Source organism: Rousettus aegyptiacus, unplaced genomic scaffold (genome assembly GCF_014176215.1).
Source record: "Rousettus aegyptiacus isolate mRouAeg1 unplaced genomic scaffold, mRouAeg1.p scaffold_m13_p_11, whole genome shotgun sequence".
Lineage (NCBI taxonomy): Eukaryota > Metazoa > Chordata > Mammalia > Chiroptera > Pteropodidae > Rousettus > Rousettus aegyptiacus.
Window position 1 is genome coordinate 21,007,051 of NW_023416286.1, and position 21,165 is coordinate 21,028,215.

General features: G+C 39.3%; 1 protein-coding gene and 1 pseudogene across 5 annotated transcripts in view; one reads left to right on the forward strand and one right to left on the reverse strand.

The window, feature by feature from the left end:
* Positions 1-681, reverse strand: part of LRCH1 (leucine rich repeats and calponin homology domain containing 1) — a 180,032-nt gene extending 179,351 nt beyond the window's left edge. For 2 of the 5 annotated variants that reach the window (XM_036228603.1, XM_016142293.2), the window contains exon 1: positions 108-681. In XM_036228603.1, the coding sequence (XP_036084496.1) occupies positions 108-438 (331 nt within the window). In that variant the 5' untranslated portion in view covers positions 439-681. The remainder of the gene's footprint in view (positions 1-107) is intronic. The other 3 variants (XM_016142295.2, XM_016142297.2, XM_016142294.2) reach the window with 3 other exon arrangements.
* Positions 682-18,396: 17,715 nt separating this feature from the next.
* Positions 18,397-18,985, forward strand: LOC107509605 (annotated as a pseudogene).
* Positions 18,986-21,165: the final 2,180 nt, after the last annotated feature.

The window sequence follows — 21,165 nt, forward strand, 5'->3', positions numbered from 1 at the left end:
GGTCGATGAACACCCAGCGAGGCCACCTTTCATAGTGGCCACCGCGTCGGGCAAGGCACGACAGACAGCCACTCACACCCACTGCCTGCTCCTCGGCCTTCTCTCACCTGCCTGCACCGTGTCTGAAAGGTCGTGCCCAGGAGCCGCGGTCCTGGGAAATTCTTTCAATTTCCTGGCGCTGAGGTTCAACCCTCCGGAGTTGGCCGCTTCCTCCAGCGCGCGCTCCAGCCCCCGGTTCAAGGGCACATTGAAGCCCCCGCTGCTGCCGCCACCGCCTCCCCCAGGCCCGCCGTTGGCTCCGGCTCCTCCGTGGTGCTGCTGCTGGTGGTGCTGCTGCTGGTGATGGTAAGGGTGGTGGTGGGGATGATGATGTGGGTGCAGAGTAGCCACTGAGACAGCAGGGACGAAAGGTTGGGGTTCGCTTCCCAACGTCGCCATCTTCTCCCCCCGCCACACACTCGCCGCCCCGCCGCCCGCAGCTTCTGCGGAGGGGTTACAGCTTTCCCCCGGGAGGGGGAGACGACACCTCGGACCGAGTCCCTGCAGTGCTCCACCGAAAGATGCAAGAAGGGGAGGAGAGTGTGGCAGACGTGCGGAATGATGGGCGGACAGGGAGGCGGCAGCGGCAGCTCAGTCTCGAAGGTTTCCTGTCCCTGGGAAGCTAAAGACTGCGGCGGCAGCGCGCATGTGTCTCCACCCGCCCCTCTGCCCTCCTCCCGCCGGCTCTCCCCTCCTCCGCCCGCTGTTCTCTCCTCCTCCTTCCCCCTAGCTGTCGGTCCGTCTCCGAGCGTGCCTCCGCGGCCTACCCGGCTGGGGTTCGCTCCTTCTCTGTGCTCAGTCCCGCAATCGGGGTACGGGAGGGTGGATGGGGAGCTCCTGTGCGGGGGTTTTGTTCAATTACACTCGGAACTCCCCTGGCTCTCTTTTCGCTGCCCAAGGATTTTACAGACAAGGGGTTTTAGGCCGGGATCTGAGTAGCCGGCGACAAGGCAATAGATGGGATTTGAAATACAGTGAGATTACGAGGAGGTGAGAGGTGACCGCAATTCTGCAAATTATTCTGGCCCTTTGACCTGGAGTTCACCGCAGAGGCAGTTTTCTACTCTGGTGTCAAGCCAAGAGACAATCCCCCGCATTTGGGCTTTCACAGTGAGCCAGGCACTGATCTGGGACGTCTACATTAATTATCTCATTAATCCAGAAACCCCATGAGAAGAAAAATTGTTTTCGCCAGTCTACAGAGAAAGTTAAAAAACTCGTATAAGAGCACTCAGGCAGTCAGGGGCGGAGCTGAGTTCGAACTTGTTGCCCTCAGACTCTAGGGTTGTCCTCCTTCCTATGTGCTCCCAGACTGCGAGCTGACAAATGAGAGTAGGACAGAAAGTTTCCTGAGTGATGATAGAAAACTGCAGACCCAGAAAGGAAGGACTTTCGGAATGAGAGTAGTTTTTATAATGTACAAAACACATTTTCATATGAGGCAGAGAGGCTGTCTGTAGCTAGCTGAGTCTCAAAATTGGGTAGTGCAGGGAGAAGTTAGAAAGCCAGTGATTCCAACAAACTGATAACTCAGTCACGGGTTGAGCCCGTGCACAGTCACCTTAGTAGCCTTGAGCTGCTCCTTTTTCTTTTTTTTGCCTCCGTGGGGCAGGGAAACTGACATGTCTGCTTGCAAGCAAATTTATGTTCTGCTCAGATCAAGGCTGGCACACCAGATGCGACAGAACATCTGACACCATCAGGACAGACCAGCTAGAAGATTGATAAAGCACCACTCCTTTCCAAGGTTTCGGCCACTTCTGTAGGGCTTTTAATTTTGCCCTATACCCACGGCTTGATCGTCACTTGGCTAGGGGAAATGAAAATGCAGGTCAAGTGCAAAAATAATACAACTCTTGGAGGAGGGGAAACGTCTGCTAAGCGGTAATGCAGAAAGGTGATGGTCAGGGCAGAAGGCTGGAACTTGTGACTGAATGGACTCCGCACTGAAGTATGGCCTGATCTTAGTCATTTGCATTGTAATGCATGCATGCATAGTTGCCCTTGATTCCTATGGGACTCAAGGCTGAATAAAACATCATCTTCTCAAAGGAGACAAGCGCCACCTGCTGGTTTACTCCCCCAAATCACCTCTCACCAACCCCTTTTCCACTCAGCCTTCCCAGACTTTTAAAACCAAGCATGAAATTAATAATAATAAATGCAAGTTGACTTACAACACTTATAAAAACTAACCTACATTCCACTTTCCTCACTAGTCTTTCCCCCAGAATCAGGTGAGGAACAGAAAGACAAAACAAAATTTCAATGGAAAACTTTTACCTAAAGCTAGGTGATAGGTAGTCTGTGTGAGCAGTTTGCAGGGTATTGTAGAGGGCTTGTGGCAGACTGCAATCGTAGTTCAGACCATAAATTGTGGTGACGCATCATATAGAGCATAATCTTTGTTTAAAAGACCACGAATTCCTTTTCAGGGGAAATGACGGAATATGAGTGCAGGATTTGCTTTTAACCAATGACCAGTTCTCATGTGAGGTCACCTAAACATTACAGCTTGCTTCACCACGTACAGATCACTAAAGTATAAACTCCTTGAGAATGGGACCTATTTATCTTTACAAGTATATCCTCATATGTCAAAATATAGAAGAGAACTTTGTATATAACAAGTACACAATGAATAATAGTAATTAAGCATTGCACAATAGCTCAAGTGTTTTACAGGTTGTCATTTATCAATAGACCTTTTAATAAATGTCTGAATAAAAACATTTTTCCATAAAATGGAGAGTACTTGACCCGTAAAACAGATCTCAATTATTTCTGAAATAGTCAAGAAACTCGACAAGCCATTTTCTCTCACTGTCTTACTTCTTCGCTCCTTTGTTTCAATAAGATGGACATCTCTCTCTTGTTTAATACTGTTTTTACTTCTTCTGAAAACAGTACTCTCTTCCTTTTCTACCCTCCTTGCTCTATAGTACAATCCTCTGGGAGCAGCCAAGTTACATTGACCCAGCTGGCTGTCCTGGTTGGTTCAGAAGTATACTTCTGACCAAATGAAAGAGCACCCAGAGGATCCTGGTTGTGTTCAGACCCTAGATTCTGTTTCTTACTCATATCTTTGGTTTCTATGAGATATCCAGTATGTTTATAATATGTTCTGCTGTATACTTAAGTCAACTTTTTTGGTTTTCTGTCAATGCAACCAAGAGTTCGAAATAATATATGTAATTTATCATATTTTGATCTTTACTTCCCCTTGTTTTCCTATGTAGCCTAATTTTTGGATAGTCTAAAAATAATCTCATAAACTATTTGGATGATGGCAGCAGATTTTTTTCATACTTTGTCATTATACCTTCCAATAATTTCACAAAGTTAATAGAATTCAAATTATCAAGAAAATGGGGAAAATAGAAATATTCTCAGCTTAAAATATTGGCCACTAGGAGAAAAGTGATCAATTTCATCAACAAATGAAAAAAATTTAGAACCCATTTTTTAAAAAATTCTTTTTATTCTTAGAAAAGATATTAGATCATAGACTTTTCTACATTTAAAACCCAGATCTTTTATTCTTACCTGGAAAATGGAGCTGTAAACAAGCTTAAAAGAACCAAACTAATTAAAAATGGTAGACAGATTTGGACATAGCTATTTAGCCCATAGACCTGTTTCAGAAAAATCACTGAGAATACTCTTTCTGTGGGAACTCAAAGCATTTGCTAATAAGTGGGCAGGGTCAACTATGTGTTTCCTTCATGGTCCTGACTGCCCTCCTCCAGCCACACCTAAGTGGTCAAAAGGTGTTAACATAAGTTCAGTCATCCCAAGGCAGATGAGTTCACCCAGTGGACTCTCCTGAAAATGTAAGCAAAAACACACTGAGACCATAGTCAAATAACAACAGGTATTTGACCCCAAAGGCAAGCAGAATCAGGTCTTATTCACATCAACTTCTCTGCTTTGATTTCCCCTTTCCTAAAAAAAGGGACAAGAATATTTCCTGATCAAGATGGCCCTTTTCTGGTTACTCCTTCTACATACTCTCAATACTAAAATATTCTCTTTATACTGTATCTATAAATATTTAACTGTAAATGATCAGGGTATGTTGTATTCATTAGCTTTCAAGTACACCGAGGGCAGAGCTCAGGCCCTTTTTTTTTTAACCCACTACTTACAAGATTCAATAGCTAAAGTTGTCTGAGATATTCGTATATTGTAAGGCAACGAATAACACCAATATAAATTTATCAGAAGATAATCAATAATACTATCTTGGACATTTGAGGAAATTTTTCTAGCATTCCAAAACACTAATCTGAACCAGTTGGTTAGTGATGAAATGACCCTGGAAAAATGAGAAAAATTAGGACAACGTCCCAAGTTTTTCACAAAGCTAAATGAATTCAATTTCAAGAATTGTATGTAAATATGAAACTATACCTTTCTTATTTTTTTTCCAGTGGAAAAATAATAATAAAACAATGGTCATAATAAATTCTAGTGTTTATTAATATCTTTATTTTAAAAGAAATAAAAAGTAGGCTATTAGAGTCAGTTTCCAAATTATTTCTTTCAGTGTTACTTATTTGTGAAATCAAAACTCCTAGGAACTACTTGCTTAGACTCTTGGTTTTCTTAACATGGATACATAACTTCAGTTACCTGCCTTTAAGCACTTTCTCAAGCTTTGATCACACCAATGCCTATGAGTCTTTGTGAAAGTGTATGGTTTGTTCATGTCTCCACACCCCTACCCTCTTTCTATTCTCTAGGCATGCTCATTCCAGAATTTATCACAATTCTGAAAAGATGTTGCTGCCTTTGGATTTTGAACTATCTCACATTGAGTTATTGTCCAGACCCAGCATTTTGCCCTCTCCATTCCAAACCCCCACTAACAAAATTCTCAACCCCTCATAAGGGCTCATTTTTACTTTTCATGAAGTTACGTAGCAGCAGCTACAGCCAAGCGGCCAAGTCCTGCCTTGCCTCTTTCTCCTTGTTCTCTCCCAGACTAGTAGAACTCCAGCTCCTAGAACAGAGAGACTTTCTTTACATGCTCCTTTCCACTGCAACTCCCATTAAATCCAGAGACTACAACATCTGGGCCATCATGATAAGATTCTCAAAGAGGCTGCCTTCTAGAACCATTCTCTAAATTAGTGGTTCCCAACCTTTTTGGCATCAGGGACTGGTGCTCCTACGAGAATCTAATGCCTGATGGATGATCTGAGGTGGCACTGAGACAGTAATGCTAGCCCTGAGATGTGGCTACAAATAAAGATGAAACTTCGCTGGCTCACCGGCCATTCACCTCCTGCTGTGTGGCCCCCGTTCCTAACAGGCCTAGGAGTTGGGAACCCCTGCTCTAAATGACAACAGAGGAGCTGTCTGTGATAGAACAAATTATATATGCTTTCAGTCTTTGCTCCATTTTTATATGTATACTTGGTTTCATGATAAAATGCTAACTTTGTGCGTTTTATTCTTTTTAAAATTTATTTATTTTAATTAGTTTCAAGTATACAGCACATTGGTTAGACATCTATATAGTTCATAAAATGATTCCCCCCAATTGCTCCTTCCCTTCTCTGACCCTCCACCTAGCCAACGTATTAATGCTGACTGCATTCCCTATGCCGTGCTCCCCATCCGCATGACCATCCATCAGCTACTAATTTGTACTTCTTTAATCCTTCACCCCATTCTCCTAGCTCTTCAAACCCCCCTCCCCTCTGTCCATCACCAAATTTTCCACTATATTTGTGAGTCTGTTTTTAATTAGTTTGTTCTTTTTATTCCTTAGATTCCGCATATAAGTGAAATCATTTATCTTTCTCTGTCTGACTTAAATACTTTCTAGGTCCATCAAAGCAATATCTTTTTCCATCCACTTCTTTTTAGTTTCTGCGTGTTTTTAATCTGAAATAAGTCTTTTGTATTTTTTCTTCTTAAAGTCCCTCCAACATTTCCTACAATACTGGCTTGGTGGTGATAAATTCCTTTAGCTTATTTTTGTCTGGGAAGCTCTTTATCTGTCCTTCAACTCTAAGTGATAGCTTTGCTGGATAAAGTATCCTTGGTTGTAGATCCTGGGTCTTCATCGTGTCAAATATATTTTACCAAGCCCTTCTGTCCACCATAGTTTCTTTTAACAAATCAGCTGCCGATCTTAATAATTATCAATAATTATCTATTTTTCTCTTGCTGCTTTTGATATTCTTTCTTTGTATTTAAACTTAGACACTTTAATTATGATGTGTCTTGGTGTGAGCCTCTTTAGATCCCTGGTTTTTGGAATTCTCTGAGCTTCCTGGGGTTTTATTTCTATTTCCTTCACCAGGTTAGGGAAGTTTTCCATCATTATTTCTTCAAACAGCTGTTCAACATCTTGATTTTCTTCAGTTACACCTATTGGATAGATATTTAGACCCTTAATAGTGCCCCCATAGCCTTCTTAAATTATTTTTATAGTCTCGGCCTCTTTCTCTTGCCATTCACTTGCCCGTCCTTGGCTTTCTTGTCCTCTATATAGGGCATTTGATCCTTTTCTTTATTCATTTTGTTTATTCCTTTGTTTATTCCATTTAACATACTTCTCATCTCAGATAATATGTTATTCATTTCTGACTGGTTCACTTTTATAATTTTCATTTCCATTTTTATGTTTTTTACCTCTTTGTTGAAGTTCTCTACACTTTCCAAAAGTTCATTGAGCATCTTTATAACTGGTATTTTGAACTCTGTATTTGTTAGATTACTTGACTTCATTATATCTGAATCTCTGTTCTGTTTTTTCATAGGGCTTCTGCTTCTTTGTCTTTCCATTTTGGCTGTCTTCCTATGTCTCTTTCTTTGTACTAAGCAAAGCTCCTAAGTCCCCAGTCTTATTAGTATGGATTTGTGAAGTAGGTGTCTGTCCAATGGCATAGTCCTAAGAAAGTTTGGCTGCAAGTCAAATTTAGCCCAAGCCTCTGCCCTTCCGAGGCCACCTGTTAAAATTCGGCAAACAATCCACAGACGTTGTGCTTATAGTTGCCTCAAAAGGCCACACCAGAAAATGAGGCCAACTGCCTCCACTGTGAGTCTAGGCTCTGCTCAACAAGGAGCACCTGACTCGCTAAGGAGATACTTGGTTGTGCCTTGGGTCGGCTGTGAGTTGGGGTTTCAAGGAATCCTCTGGGTGGAGTCACCTCTGTTATCCAGTTTGATGATGTCATAGCTATGGCCTCACAGTTTTGAGTGCACTAGTAGGGGAGAGGGCTCTATAGGGGACAATGGATACTACGGGCACATCTGTACAGAGTAAGTCTTGCCTTGGCCCTCACTCTAACAATGTCTCCCTGTAAGTCCCTGGTGCTCTTATGTGCAGCCGAAATCAGCACTGGTGCTCAGAGCAAGCAGGTCTGTCACCACTAAAGTCCACTCATGGACACGGCCTCTTTAAGAGGCTTCTGCTACTGCCATGGCCTTCCTCTCACTGAGCTCCTTAAGACCGGGCAGCCCATATCCTCGCCCCGTCATACCTTCTGCCATTGCAGGGTAATTTCTTGTATTTATCCCTATTTATATGGCTTATTCATCTAAATCCCAGGTGATTTTTCCTTGCTGATGCTCCTTGTTTCCGTCAGAACTTTGATTTGGTTGCCAGAGGGATGAATAGAGCCTCTATCATCTACGCCATGTTTTATGATCTCCTGATTTTTATTATTTTTAAAAAAGTTAAAATATATATGTATATATGGCAGTATTATATGTATAAATGTATAATTATAAATATATCCATAAATATATATATATGATATGATAACCAATTGTGTAGCGGAAAGACAATATTCTGACCTAGAACTCATGAGAGATAATAGCATTTTGAAAGAACCTACGAGGAAAATATAGCTTGGACCATTCAGAGTGAGAAAAAAAAGCTTATTATAACAAAAAAATTTTCTTTGGCTTAAATAAGTTCTAAGAAAAAATGTTGGTGAGCAATTGCTGACCCTCTGGTTTCTTTCAGAAGTTTCTTAAGAAGCTACCAGAGGAAAAGTCACTGGAAAATAACCAAAAGGCACTAGCTGACACGACTTTAACTTACAGAGATGTGTATTTTTAAGTAACTGGCTTTTAAAACATGTGAATGTAAATATTAGCTATAGATAATATTAGATAATAGCTATACTATAATTGAGTTCCTTAAATATTTCACCTATTCATTTTACTGTTATTGGTTTATAATTTAATGCATATTGTTACTGGCTTGTAATATAATGAATACATGAAATATTTAGGGGAAACAATTATTTCTTTATAAATAAATTTTTTAACTTTCATGGATAAACTGAAGCAACATTATCTAGTATGTGTTCTCTGAACCTTAGTTCTTTAGGTTGTTAATAAGCATTGTGCACAAAGGATTTCATTGCCAAATAAGTTTGGGATAATAAAAAACTTTAGAAGTTATTTTACTCTGAGACCTCACAGAAGCTTTGGTATGGTAATGTGCTTTGTAAATATGCAAGATAAAGAGATGGTTCACATCTAGCTCTTCTCATATGTATTTAATTAATAAGTGTCTTCTTGAAAAACTGTTATCCTTGAACATATATTGAGAAACTCTAGACCCGGGTAATCTCTTTCACTGATATTATTTATAATATATCATGGCTTAGCAGATCAAAATTTACCTCCAAATTAATATTTAAAATGATGCCAAGCGTTACTAATATGGACTCTCTTCAGCAAATACCATTCCAGGCCTGTTGTTCATGAGATGGATTTTTAAAGAATAAAAAAATCTTCCTATTTGTATATCCGATACTTCGCACCTAACTAAAACAGTAATTTATTCATTCTCAAAGGCAATTTTTTAGATTCTTGATGTCGTTACAAGAATATTTTCCAAACCCAAGTCTGTCATTACTGCCTAGTCAGAAGAAGAACTAGAGAATAGTTCCCAGAGTGATTTTTCTCTCCGGATATGTTAGGAAATGCACTCTGACTACAATTACACCAAACTTTCTACCCTCAGCTGCTATCACTACTCATGCACACAGGGTTGAGATGTGGAGAACTTCAAGTCATTTCTCAAACCATTCCATTGCAGACTGTGAAGTGGGGTCGTATTTACATTTAAGAATAAGGCTGGACCATAAAACGGTGGTGCAGAGGCAAAGGAACATCTCAGAAAGAAGTCATCTCATTCTTATCGCCTGGCAAACTAGGTCAAAGGTGCACAACCTGCCATGGCTCAGAAGCAAAACCAATCAGAACTTTCTTAAATTTCTGGTTGGTGCAGAAAGAACAAAGTCAGAATTAGTGAGACTGGGACTAGAGGACTGACCAGGAAGTAAGTTCACCCCAATGAGGGTGAACAGTGCTGGAATCCCTCATAATAACCACAGGGAAGTGTGTTTGCAGGTCTACCACAGCCACTGGAAGCCCTGGATAATCTAGTAAGAGCAAAAATATTATCAGGCTCATGAAGGTTGAAACAAACTGCAAATTGGTAATAGGGAGTATGTAGAACCCACCTCTGGGAGAAATGTCCAGTAGTAAACAGGATCCCGGCCCAGTTGGTTGAGATTCAACATAGGGCCCCAGGCTCAGTTGCGAGCTGCAGTTCAGTCAAGAAGCACTTGTATGACAGAATATATCCACATGGATGTATAAGAAACTACTAACAGTGATTGCTATAGGAAATAAAACTAGAAAAATGGGATGGGAGAAAGACTTATCTTTCTCCAGATACTTTATTATTCAGTATAAATGTTTCACAAGTGCATCAATAACTTTTTTTAAAGCAATTAATTAATTATACTTTTTAAATACCAATGGAGATAATTGAGCATGGATCAGAAGTCACTGCAGAACTGTTTTGAGTCCTAAAGAAGTAACATAATACTATGAGGGTGAATTGGAAGTGAAGAAGCAAGCCAGAACTCTGCTACAGTGATAAGGGGTGAGGTAAGGAGGGCTTGGATTACAAGGCACAGGGCATGCAAAAGAATGGATGAACCTGACTGAACTGCAGCTCGCAACTGTGCCTGGGGCCCTATGTTGAATCCCAACCAACTGGGCCGGGATCCTGTTTACTACTGGACATTTCTCCCAGAGGTGGGTTCTACATACTCCCTATTACCAATTTGCAGTTTGTTTCAACCTTCATGAGCCTGATAATATTTTTGCTCTTACTAGATTATCCGGGGCTTTCAGTATTCAACAAAAGTTTATTGAGCCGCTTCCAAGTCAGAGGCACTGTTGGGTACTAGTGCTGTAGTCCTATCAAATACCAGAGATAAAGAAAAGGGGAACATGGAAAGCTCTGTCTTTGAGAGCACAGTCCCAGGACAGTTTATGATCATCCATTCTGCAGAGGTAAGAGCAAGGCAAAGGAAGTAGAAGGTAGGCAAAGGTGTAAGCTACTTACTCCAAAGATTTGGAGGTTATGGGGAAGGAAAAAGATTAAAAGGCAACAGAAAATCCAAATAGAGCAGAGAAAAACTGGCTTAATGTTTAAGATAAGAAAGATCTGAGAAGATTTGAAAGAAGAAACCCCTATAAGAAAGAATGGTGTGCCCAGGAAGAAGGGGGTGAGGGCAGAGTGGACAATTGCAGGTATGATGGCCAGTAAAGGGGGGAGATGAAAGCATGGAATCCAGGATAGATGGGAAGACTCAGATGCCACCTCTGAGCCTGAAGTTAAAAAGTCAGGAGACCTAAGAAAGAACATTAAGGTGCCAAAGTAGTGATCCAGACACCTTTAAGATTGTATGCTGAAGGGTAAAAAAATCTAAATATAGATCAACTTCTAAGAGCAGAACTGGAGGTTGGATGTGAGAAGGGAAACTTATGAACAATATTTTCAAATAAAAAATGCCAGAGAGCATGGACCCCATTGTAATCAGAAATATTCAATCTTTGGCTTTCAGCCCTAACTGTCACATTAACCTATCACTGAAATCTTGATTCTGCCCACAAGTGATGTTTTTCCTCCACATGTTTCTATTTACTTATAATCCTTCTATGGATTGCAAAATTCAACATATCTAAAGACATATAGCTTGATGTTTAAGATAGGAAAATAAACTGGCTCTTAATGAAAGATCAGTTCTTTCCCAATACGTCTCTGCAGACAGGGTCACAACACAGAGTCATCATCTAAGGAGGCTTCAGGAATCTTGTCCAACTTCCTCTTTCTCCAGATTGTGAAACTGAAATAAGTGCATGAAGATGAGTTACCCAATATTATTCATCTGGCTAGTGCAGAATGAGGACTAGAATTCAGGTCTCTATTTCTTATCTGTTGTGTTCTTCTTGTCCTTTATGTGTTATGTGAACAGGAGTCACTGGCTATGCAACTACATGCATGTTTGGACATCTGTTCCTGTCTATCCATCAGTGTGGTTTATTTGCTTTCTGCCTGGGTATGACATTATTAAAGGGAGATCATGTAGAGTGCTGGCTTACAGGGCTGACACAAAGGAAGGGCTGTGGTAGGAGCTGATTCAAGGGATTTGAGATGGTCTAGCTACTTGTCTCTAGAACAGGACAGACAGCATGCCCTGTGACAGCTGAGGGGTGATGTAAGCACCCAAAGGCCAGGCAAAATCCAAGGCCATGATTTATTTGGGAACCCTTCTTCCATATTGGAAAAGCTGGGTTCCTTTGGCCTCCACACCAGTGGTTACAAAAGATTTGGGATGTTACAGATTTGGAGTTCTTTGATAAGAGATACACACTCTTCCCATAAAAATGAATATAAAGTCCTACACACACTGATCTGTATTTAATTTCAAATGTATTAGAGACTCTCTGAGCCTTTGAGGGTTGGTCAAACCTCATCTAACTAACTCTGACCCTGAACAAACCCTCCCTATTGAAAAAAAAATCTCAATAGAAGTAGTTCGTTCCATAAGGCTATCTCAGAAAATATTTTACTTTTTATGTACAGCAAGGTTTTCTTCTCCTGAACCTGTGATACTTCCATTGGGTACAGAGGAAATTATGTGGCATTGGAACTGTTTCCATCACATAAATAAAGGTGGAGGGTAGCTGAGATGATGCTGTTGATGAAGATTCCTCCCTGCTGGCCACAGGCCCTGGGATTTAACACTTTGAACTCCACAGCCACACGCTAGCTTTGATCACTACCCAGCTTATCCTAATTGCCTCCCACAGTCCAGGTTAGATTATTCATTTGTTCTCAAACCCTTTCCAGCATTTCTGCCATGTGGCTAATGATAGGGCACCATATGTTAGCAGCAGGATATGGACACCCACATATGGGTTGGGGCACAGACCTGCCTTCATGAACAGCATGGCTTCCCAGTGTGAGGCCCGCTCCCCAGTGGCACAAGGCATCTCTTTTGCATGAGTCTGCAGTTAGGACACAGATGACTGAAGTTCCTCCCACTCTGGGCTGAGTTTGTAGAAGATGACATACATGTATTTGAGTTACCTTTAAATCATCTCTCACCTTTTATTTACCTAGCAACTTAGAGCAGCTTGAGTTGTTTCACATATAGGTACAGATAGTATTTAACCAAACTCCTGCAGCGTTAAAAATCAGAATGCAAGGACTTTACGATATATGAAACAGATTTTTTACCCAACAGCACTCCCAAGGGGTTCTAGATTACTCGGGTCCTTCAGTGAATTGTAACTGAGAAGACAGGCACTTTTAAAACCTGATGTTAGAAACAAAACAAAACAAATACTAGCTATCTGTAATAGAAGCAGGTACTTTCAATCTTCACACTTCATTAGATGGGAAACTGGCAAGCTCATAGATTACTTCGTGTGGTTGGCACCTCTATATTAATTGAGGTGTGAGAATGGGGAGACCTGAAGGTGCAGATTCCCCAGATAATTAATGGTAATGATCAGAATCACACATTTTCCCATTTTCTTTGCTATTGATTAGGTTATACTGTTCTCCACTGGCTTTATCTAATTTTATGTCCTTCTTTCTGAACACAGAACTTTTGGGTCCAGAAGGCTGCATTAGGCAATATCTGTTTTTGCTTTATTGTACTTAAAAGCCCAAGAGATCATCTAAGTTTAAACTCTTCTAAAAATGAGTCCAAGCTCTTATTCATTTTTGCCCTTAACTGCTTTTTTAACTTAATAATTTGAATGCAAAAGAGAGAAATTCAGGTCTCTTAATAATTGACTGTTTTCTTAGTCATTAACTATGGAATTAAATAGGAAAACAAATATATGTTAAGCATCTATTAACCAACTTTGCCTAACTTCAGCAAGCTAAGAGAAAAACCTAAAGGGCTTTCATGAATGGAAGGAGATGGAACGTGTGGCAGTCACATAATCTACTATAGTCAATGAGAACAACAGTGAAAATATGATATTAACTTAAAATTTACTCTTGCAAATTGTAATTTCAATGCTAATTTTTGACCATTAACCTTGCCTTTCATTTTTCCTTCAGATGAGTAAAACGATAGACTTTCATAAAATACATGATTTTGTGAGATCAGAAATATTCAAGAAATAATGTGTGCTATAATTATTTCATAATTACTGTGCTAATTTGATTTCTTGAAGGCCACAGTCATTGAAATACTGTATGTCACAGAAAGAGAATTGAACTAAAAATGAGGGTGCAACCTTATTTCTATCAAGGCTGCCAGTCGACTGTGTTACTATGGCTAAATCATTTAAATTTCCTGGAACTCAGTTTCCACATCAGTCAAATGAAGAAGTTGGATAGTTTATACCTAAGAACTTTCTCTGAAATTTCAGACTCTTAAAGTGACAATTTAATCAATAATTTGAACTTTCTGTTCACATACCAAAAGTATGTTAACAGAACTTTCACCCAGGGAAAGGTACATTTCTAAAGTTCCCCTGCCTGGTCAGAGGAGGGCATAGCTATTAATGGCTACTGAAGAGCCTGAGGCTGGTAAGAGAAACTAGTATCCTGAATAAATCACAAAACACATAATACTCTGTCATACAATTAAGTGTGTGAAGTACTGAAGGCAAGTTGAATTCTAAAATTCTTAATTAGGCTACAATTGTATATTTCCCTTCTAATACTACATTGTTTCTATAGTTAATAAGCAGAGGGTCTTAATTTTGCGGAAAAAGAGAAGAAATGTTTCACAGGGAAATGAAAAATGAAGTAGTGATAACATAGGAAAAGGAATGGAGAGAAGGACCATCTCAACTGCTAGTCTCAAATGGTAGCTAGATAGCCAAGTGAGTTTAAGAAAAGTAAAGAGTGATCAGAATTTTCACAATGCTTGTTATGCTGACGTTTTGGGTGCCTAAATTATGAAAAAGGAACCATGATAATGAAATAACACTAGTATTGTTTGTGATCATATTGATGCACACAGACAAAATACATTCTGTTAAAAGATAGTTTTTTAAGGGTAAAATCATGACTGTTATACAAATATAAAATAAACACAGGTTAAGGAATGTATTTAACTCATTAATTAATCATTGAACAAATACGATATTCCAGCCTGTTCAAAAGAGAATTCAAATACACACATATATAGGCAGATGAAAAATGCTGAAATTAATTTACAGATAGATACAAAAAGCAGTGCATCCGTAGGGAAATTATCAATTACACTCCACCAGACACAATTAGTTTGCAATTATGTGGACAACACTCTTCTGTATTATTATTAGTTTTCTACAATTTACAGAGTTGTAAAATCATTCTGAGACAATGAAAGGGGGAGATACTCTTATTAATCCTTTTTCTTTTTTTCCCTCTTCAAAATCTTTCACAATATTCCTGACAATTTACATTGAGAACATGTAACGTGGCAGGGTGTAACAATATGACAAAAGGCTGGCCTAGATTTAAATTCCTTTATCATCTTGAGCAATATATTTGACTTTTCTGAGTCTCAGTTTCCTTTTCAGAAAATGTGGATGATGATACCTATCTTTCAGGATTGTTATGATGATTAAATAAGATAAACATATAAAGAAATTAGTTCAGTTCACCAAATAGATTCTGAATACATAGTAATTATTTATTAGTAATAATTACACAGAAAAGTCCATAGACTGCCAAAGAGATAATATGGCTTTACTTTTGAATAAATATGTCTTTCTATGATCTAGGTACATTTAATGCAAGTTAAAATGCTTTGTTAATTATAAAATCCTGTATATAAATTAGTTATTTCTCCTTCATTTGCTGGGAATGCAAAATGGTGCAGCCACTTTTACAAGACAGTTTGGCAGTTTCTCAAAACTAAACATACTCTTACCATACGATCCAGCAGTCATATTCCTTGGTATTTACCCAAGGAAATTGAAAATTTATGTCCACACAAAAACCTGCACATAGATATTTATAGCACTTATATTCATACTTGCCAAAACCTGGAAGCAACTAAGATGTCCTTTAATAGGTTAACAGATAAACAAACTGGTACATCCAGACACTATTATTTAGAATATTATTTAGTGATAAAATGTATCAAAGTCAGCCGATATAACCATGTTATATAATTGTTTTATCTTTAGTATAACATTCAAACTTATTGGGCAATCACTAGAAATGAGAGTATTTTTGATCAATTGGCATAAGTGAAAAACACCATATCTAATTTGGCTGCCTATTCTTAGAACCCAGATGCTGCCATCCCCAGGAAATAATAAAAAAGAGACAAGTCAGGCTTAGGATTTCCAAGAAAAAAAAATGAAAAGGGAGAGGGGACCGTTATTGAGGGAATTTGATCATCTACACTGGATTGTCCAAGAGGTATGGATCATGCTTTTTTTTAAACAACTGTTTGTTTAGTCCATGTTTTTGAGTCTGTATGATTGCCTGTGCCATCTCTTTGACACTGTCCGTGCTGACTTCAGGAAGTAGTAAGAGGAAGTGAGCACAGGAAAGGTATTGTCAGCAGAACAATGGACAGTTTTACATGAATACCCATCCCAGCAGTCTGGTAACCAAAGTGTTGTCTTTATTCCTAAACACTAGTGAGAGGAGACTCTTTTCAGTTAGCATAGCAGAGTATAATCTACCGTGTATCTGACTGAAACAACTTTTCATCTTAGTAGAGCAGCTCTAGAATGATGGGGAGCAACCCAGCTGAGAATCCTCACAGAGTTGCTCACCCAGACAACCTGCCCCTTTAAGGCTGCAAAGTGCTATTTGGCATATTCTTAGGCTTCCCAGATTGCCATTGCTAAGGACAGTGATATCTGCATTTCACACATACACATCACTTGTGTGGCTCTATCAGACAAAGTAGCTTAGCTTCCAGCCACCTCTACTCTCCAACCTGCAGGCAGAAACTCATCAAGAAGCATGGCAAAACAAAGGCCTTTTTAGGAACATCATCTTTTTTTTTTTTTTGTCAGACCCTGACGCGGTTTCAGGAGTGGAGTGGAAGGAGTATGGATGGGAAATTTTTTTTGTTAAATCTACATATGGAGAAAGACAGATAGATATGTAGAGGTACAGACTCAGGAGAAACAGAAGGTTATCACATAACTGCATTCTTCTGAAGTCTTTCCACTTGTGTCACCGGCCTGCCCTGTATTCACTTTTAGTCCAGTTCTCATTTTGCCTGGAACTACACTGTATTCTCTTCTTCATTCTCTCTCATGACCCTAATTCAGGCCACCATCTGAGTATTTTTTCCTTCCAGTTTCAAGGCTGGTCACTAACACACAATTCTGAATAGGAAGACTGCCTTCCAGGATAGAAGTAGAAACCCTGTTACATCCCGACCTATTATTTATTTGTCTGAATTTGTTTTGTTTTGTTTTGTTTTGTTTTGCCAGTGTCATCTGTCCTTCTAATATGTCTGCTGAGTAGTCTTCTGTCAGAAAGGACTTTGTTCTAATATAATCTTGAACTGTAGAACAGAGTCAGCAAATACATTGCCTGCAATAGATTCATAGCTTTCCTTTGAGATAGCTGTGCCAGTTTGGTGTGTGTGTGTGTGTGTGTGTGTGTGTGTGTGTGTGTGTGTGTGTGTGTTCACGTGATTCATCAAAGGTGACTAAGGGGACCTGGGAATCTGCTGAAGTCAAGAGTTCCTGTGACATGTTCTCCAGTTACATGACTGTTAAAAGGAGGTGCCTTAGTGGGTGTCCTCTCACAAAAGCCACCTAACAGACATTATTTGAAGGCACTTATCTTATTAGGGGGCTAATTTTTGCTCCACTTGCACATTGTTTAAAATACATTTTAGTATCAGATAGGAGTAATCACTCTTAATTACTCTTCATTTTCTAAAATTTCTTTGGTATCTCTCTCTATTAGTTCTCCCAAATATACTTGAAAATAATTTTGTTTGCTCCTCTTCCAAGGATATTTGCTGATTTCAAAGGAAAAATAAAAAACAACCACACCTTTACAATGGAGAAATCTGGTGGTTATTCTCTTATCCATCTAACGAACTGTTAGGATTAGTTTGAACTATATGCCTCCTCATGTGCTACAATATAGAATCATAACATGACCTAGGAAGCGCTCTTGTTAAAAATGTTTCCTCTAAATCTAATCAAGCCTTTTAAGAGATACAGAGACTAGAAGAGCAAGTTAAAGTGCACTATAAGGAGAGAATCAGACACATCTAATCCATAACGATTGGCCTAATGTTTTCAAAAAAAATCACAATTATTTTCCGAATATTTCAAAATTATTTTCAACATAACAAATTTATTTTCAAAAAGCCAAAGATATGAAAAATAAAGTGGAAGAACTGTTTTCTACAATAAAAGAGACTAGAGACAATAACTAACTGTAACTTGTGACCAAGATTAGATTCTATTTGAAGGATAAAAGCAGTAACAAAAGGTATTCTCAGGACAATTAAGATATTTAAATATGGAATAGGTATTAGGAAATAATTGTTAATTTTCTAAGAAATAATCATGTTATTGTGATCATATAGAAAAATTTGTTTTGAAAAGATGCTTCAAAAATATTGAAGTATTTAGGGTGAAGTATAATGATGTCCGCAACTTGGTTTCATCATATAATTCAGCAACAATACAAAAACACAGTATAATTAAGACTTTACATATATAGGATGTGTATATAAAATATATATAGCATGTGTATATATGTGTGTATACATATACAATCATACACACATAAACACATGCATGAGTAGACAAATATTAACAATTATTAAATCTAAGCAGTGGATATATTGGTGTGTCCTTTATACTATTTTTTCTAACATTCATGCTTGTTTTTAAAGTTTTCATAATAAAAAAATGAGGGGAAATAATAAAACCAATTTGCAGTTTCCAAAATATTTTATTGAGATTTTGATTTAAACTGCATTAAAAGAGTTGCTCTTCCTGTCTGTGCCAGGACAGGGCAGCGCGTGGTCCATGTAGAGAGACAGAGATGCCCCGGCTGCACTCTAATGGGAAATGGCTACACCTGCAGTAGCAGAGGCCCTCTGACACCGAGCCCTTTGAGAAGTACAGCACGAATTATGTGCAGAACAGTGACATTTCCTTGCATGATTACATCGCGGTGAAGGAGAAGTTCACCAAGTACCCGCCACACAATGCTGGGTGCTATTCCGCCAAGTGCTTCCTCAAGGCTCAGTACCCTTCATGGGGCGCCTCACCAATTGAATGATGCACGGCTGCAACAATGGCACGAAGCTCCTCTCCATGAGCATGGTCAAATACGCCTTTGAGATCATTGATCTGCTCCCTGGAGATAACCTCCTAGGTCTTAGTGAATGCCATTATCAACAGTAGCTTCCCAGAGGACTTGACACGCTTTGGGTGAGTGGGAACGGTGAGGGGAGAGGCTGTGGATGTGTAACCTCTGTGCTGTGTGAATCAGGCTATTTAGCTGCTGTGCACAGGGGTCCAGGAGGCTGCCTTCCAGAATATCAAGTGTCTGGCAGATGAGCTCATCAACGCAGTCAAGGGCTCCTCCAATGCCTATGTCATCCAAAAGAAAGACAAACTAGAGCGTATGGTCAAGTCCAGTCTTTGATTGCCTGGCTGCAGCCCAATAAACCTGTTTGCCCTCTGGGGCAGTGCCACGCATGCGCGTGCGCGCGCGCGCGCGCACACACACACACACACACACACACACAAATAAATAAAAATAAAATAAAAAATAAACATGCTCCACATGACTTTAGTTTTCTAAGCATGTATTTTCTTGGGAACTTGGTATCATGTTTTTACAGTAACCCAATTAACTCTGCCAGTTCTCTTAAGTCCTTGGTGCTTGTTTGGGGTTTGAAAAGAGTTGGTTGTACCTACTACCTAGTCTCTCCTCCAGATTCTAAACCAATTCAAAAAAGAAAAAAGAAGCTAGACTTAGTTGCAATACAATATCAGCTATATTCCAGGTACAGCTTGCGGTTTAGAGACTGTACCTTGGCCCAAGGCTTAACTCCAGCTTCCTATTCTCCTTGACAAATATAAATCTGCTATTAACAAGTTAAAAAGCTGAGAACTTGGGGCTTCCTTTGCCAGGAGTTTGGTGATGTGGGGGGTAACTCTCTGTTGAGCTTACTGAGGGAAAGGAAGAAGTGTGGGGGGAGACCTTCTTTGCTTGCTGACAGAGAAGAGAGCCTGCGCCATCATCTCACCATTCCTATTGATTACTCTCTGCTGTTGTGAGGAGCCAGTTGGAGAAAACTTTACTCCAAGTTCTTCTCCAAGAGACCTGAAGGGCTGGAGCAAGTTTCTCAGTATCTTTTGGAAAAGCCAGGAGTTTCCATTCTATAACCAAGATGGAGAGCACTAGACAACTCCCCTTCCACAGTGAGTTGGGTTTCATTCACATGATTTCCTCCTTGGCTGATTGGTTCCCTGGCTGATGGATTGTGGACCTTCATGAAAAGAAGTTCCTAAAGAAGAGAAAATATTTAGATAAATTGTGTATGAAGACTGAGTATGGAATGGAAATGAAATCAAGCCATTTTTAAATATACCTGACAACATTAGAAGACTAATTATCTATATCTATATCCTTTGGATTAAAGGCTGCCTGTGAAGTTAACACAGAGACATAGATAAGGTTTCAGAAAAGCCTAGAAGTGGGTCTCAATCTTTTCTCAATCTCTGAAATGATAACGAGCTGTTTCAGCTGAAATATAATTAAGTGGATAATCATTGTGATGAAAGCCAGGCATGTAAAATATCAAGTGGACAGAATTGTGAACTTGAAATAGCACGAGAAAAGCAGAACATGTTTTTTATCTTGCAAAATTCTCTCTCTCCCCTCTTTTTTTTTCCTATTTTTATTTCAGGAAGAGGAGAGATGTGTATGGGGGAATAGCACTTATAAAAGAGAGGTTTTGACCAGTAGATTCAGTTTAGTCTAAGAAACAACACAACTATGAAAATACAGTTTTAAGTTCTTAAAGCTTCTGACAAAACTGGATGAAATGAATCAACAAATGATTCCTCAAAGAACGCCATTTTTTCAAGTCTGGAAGAATAAAAACTGTTAAGTTAAATTAGTTAGAAGCTTTAAACATTCATAGCATTTAATGAATGTAATTTTATAGAAAAAGTGTTGGGGTTATTAATTTAATATGTCAATTTAACTGAGCCACAAGATGCCCAGACATTTGGTTAAACATTATTCTGGGTATATCTGTGAAGTTGTTTCTGGATAAGATTAACATTTGAATCCGTAGACCAAGTAAAGCAGATTGCCCTCCCCAATGCAGGTGGGCCTCATTTAATCAGTTGAAGACCTGAAGAGGACAAAAAGCTGATCTTCTTGGAAGAAATAATTCCTTCTACCTGATAGCCATGAGCTGGGACATTGATTTTTTTCCTGCCTTTGGACTCTAACTGAAACATTGGCTATTCCTGGGTTTCAAGCCTCCTGACCTTCAAACTAGACCTTAACACCATCACCGTTTCTGGTTCTCAGGCCTTTAGATTGGAACTGAAACTATACTATCAGCTCTGCTGTGTCTCCAGCTTGTCAACTAAAAACCTTGGGACTTCTCAGCCTCCATAATCATTTAAGCCAATTCCATATAATAAATATCTATCTCTCCCTCTCTCACTCTCTCATCTCTGTCTATACATCCTATTGGTTCTGTTTTTTTGGAGAACCTAATACAAGTTTACACTGACATTTGTGTCCATTAGAACTCTATTGGTGGCAAGTGACAGAAAACTGTACCTGGATTGCCTTCCATA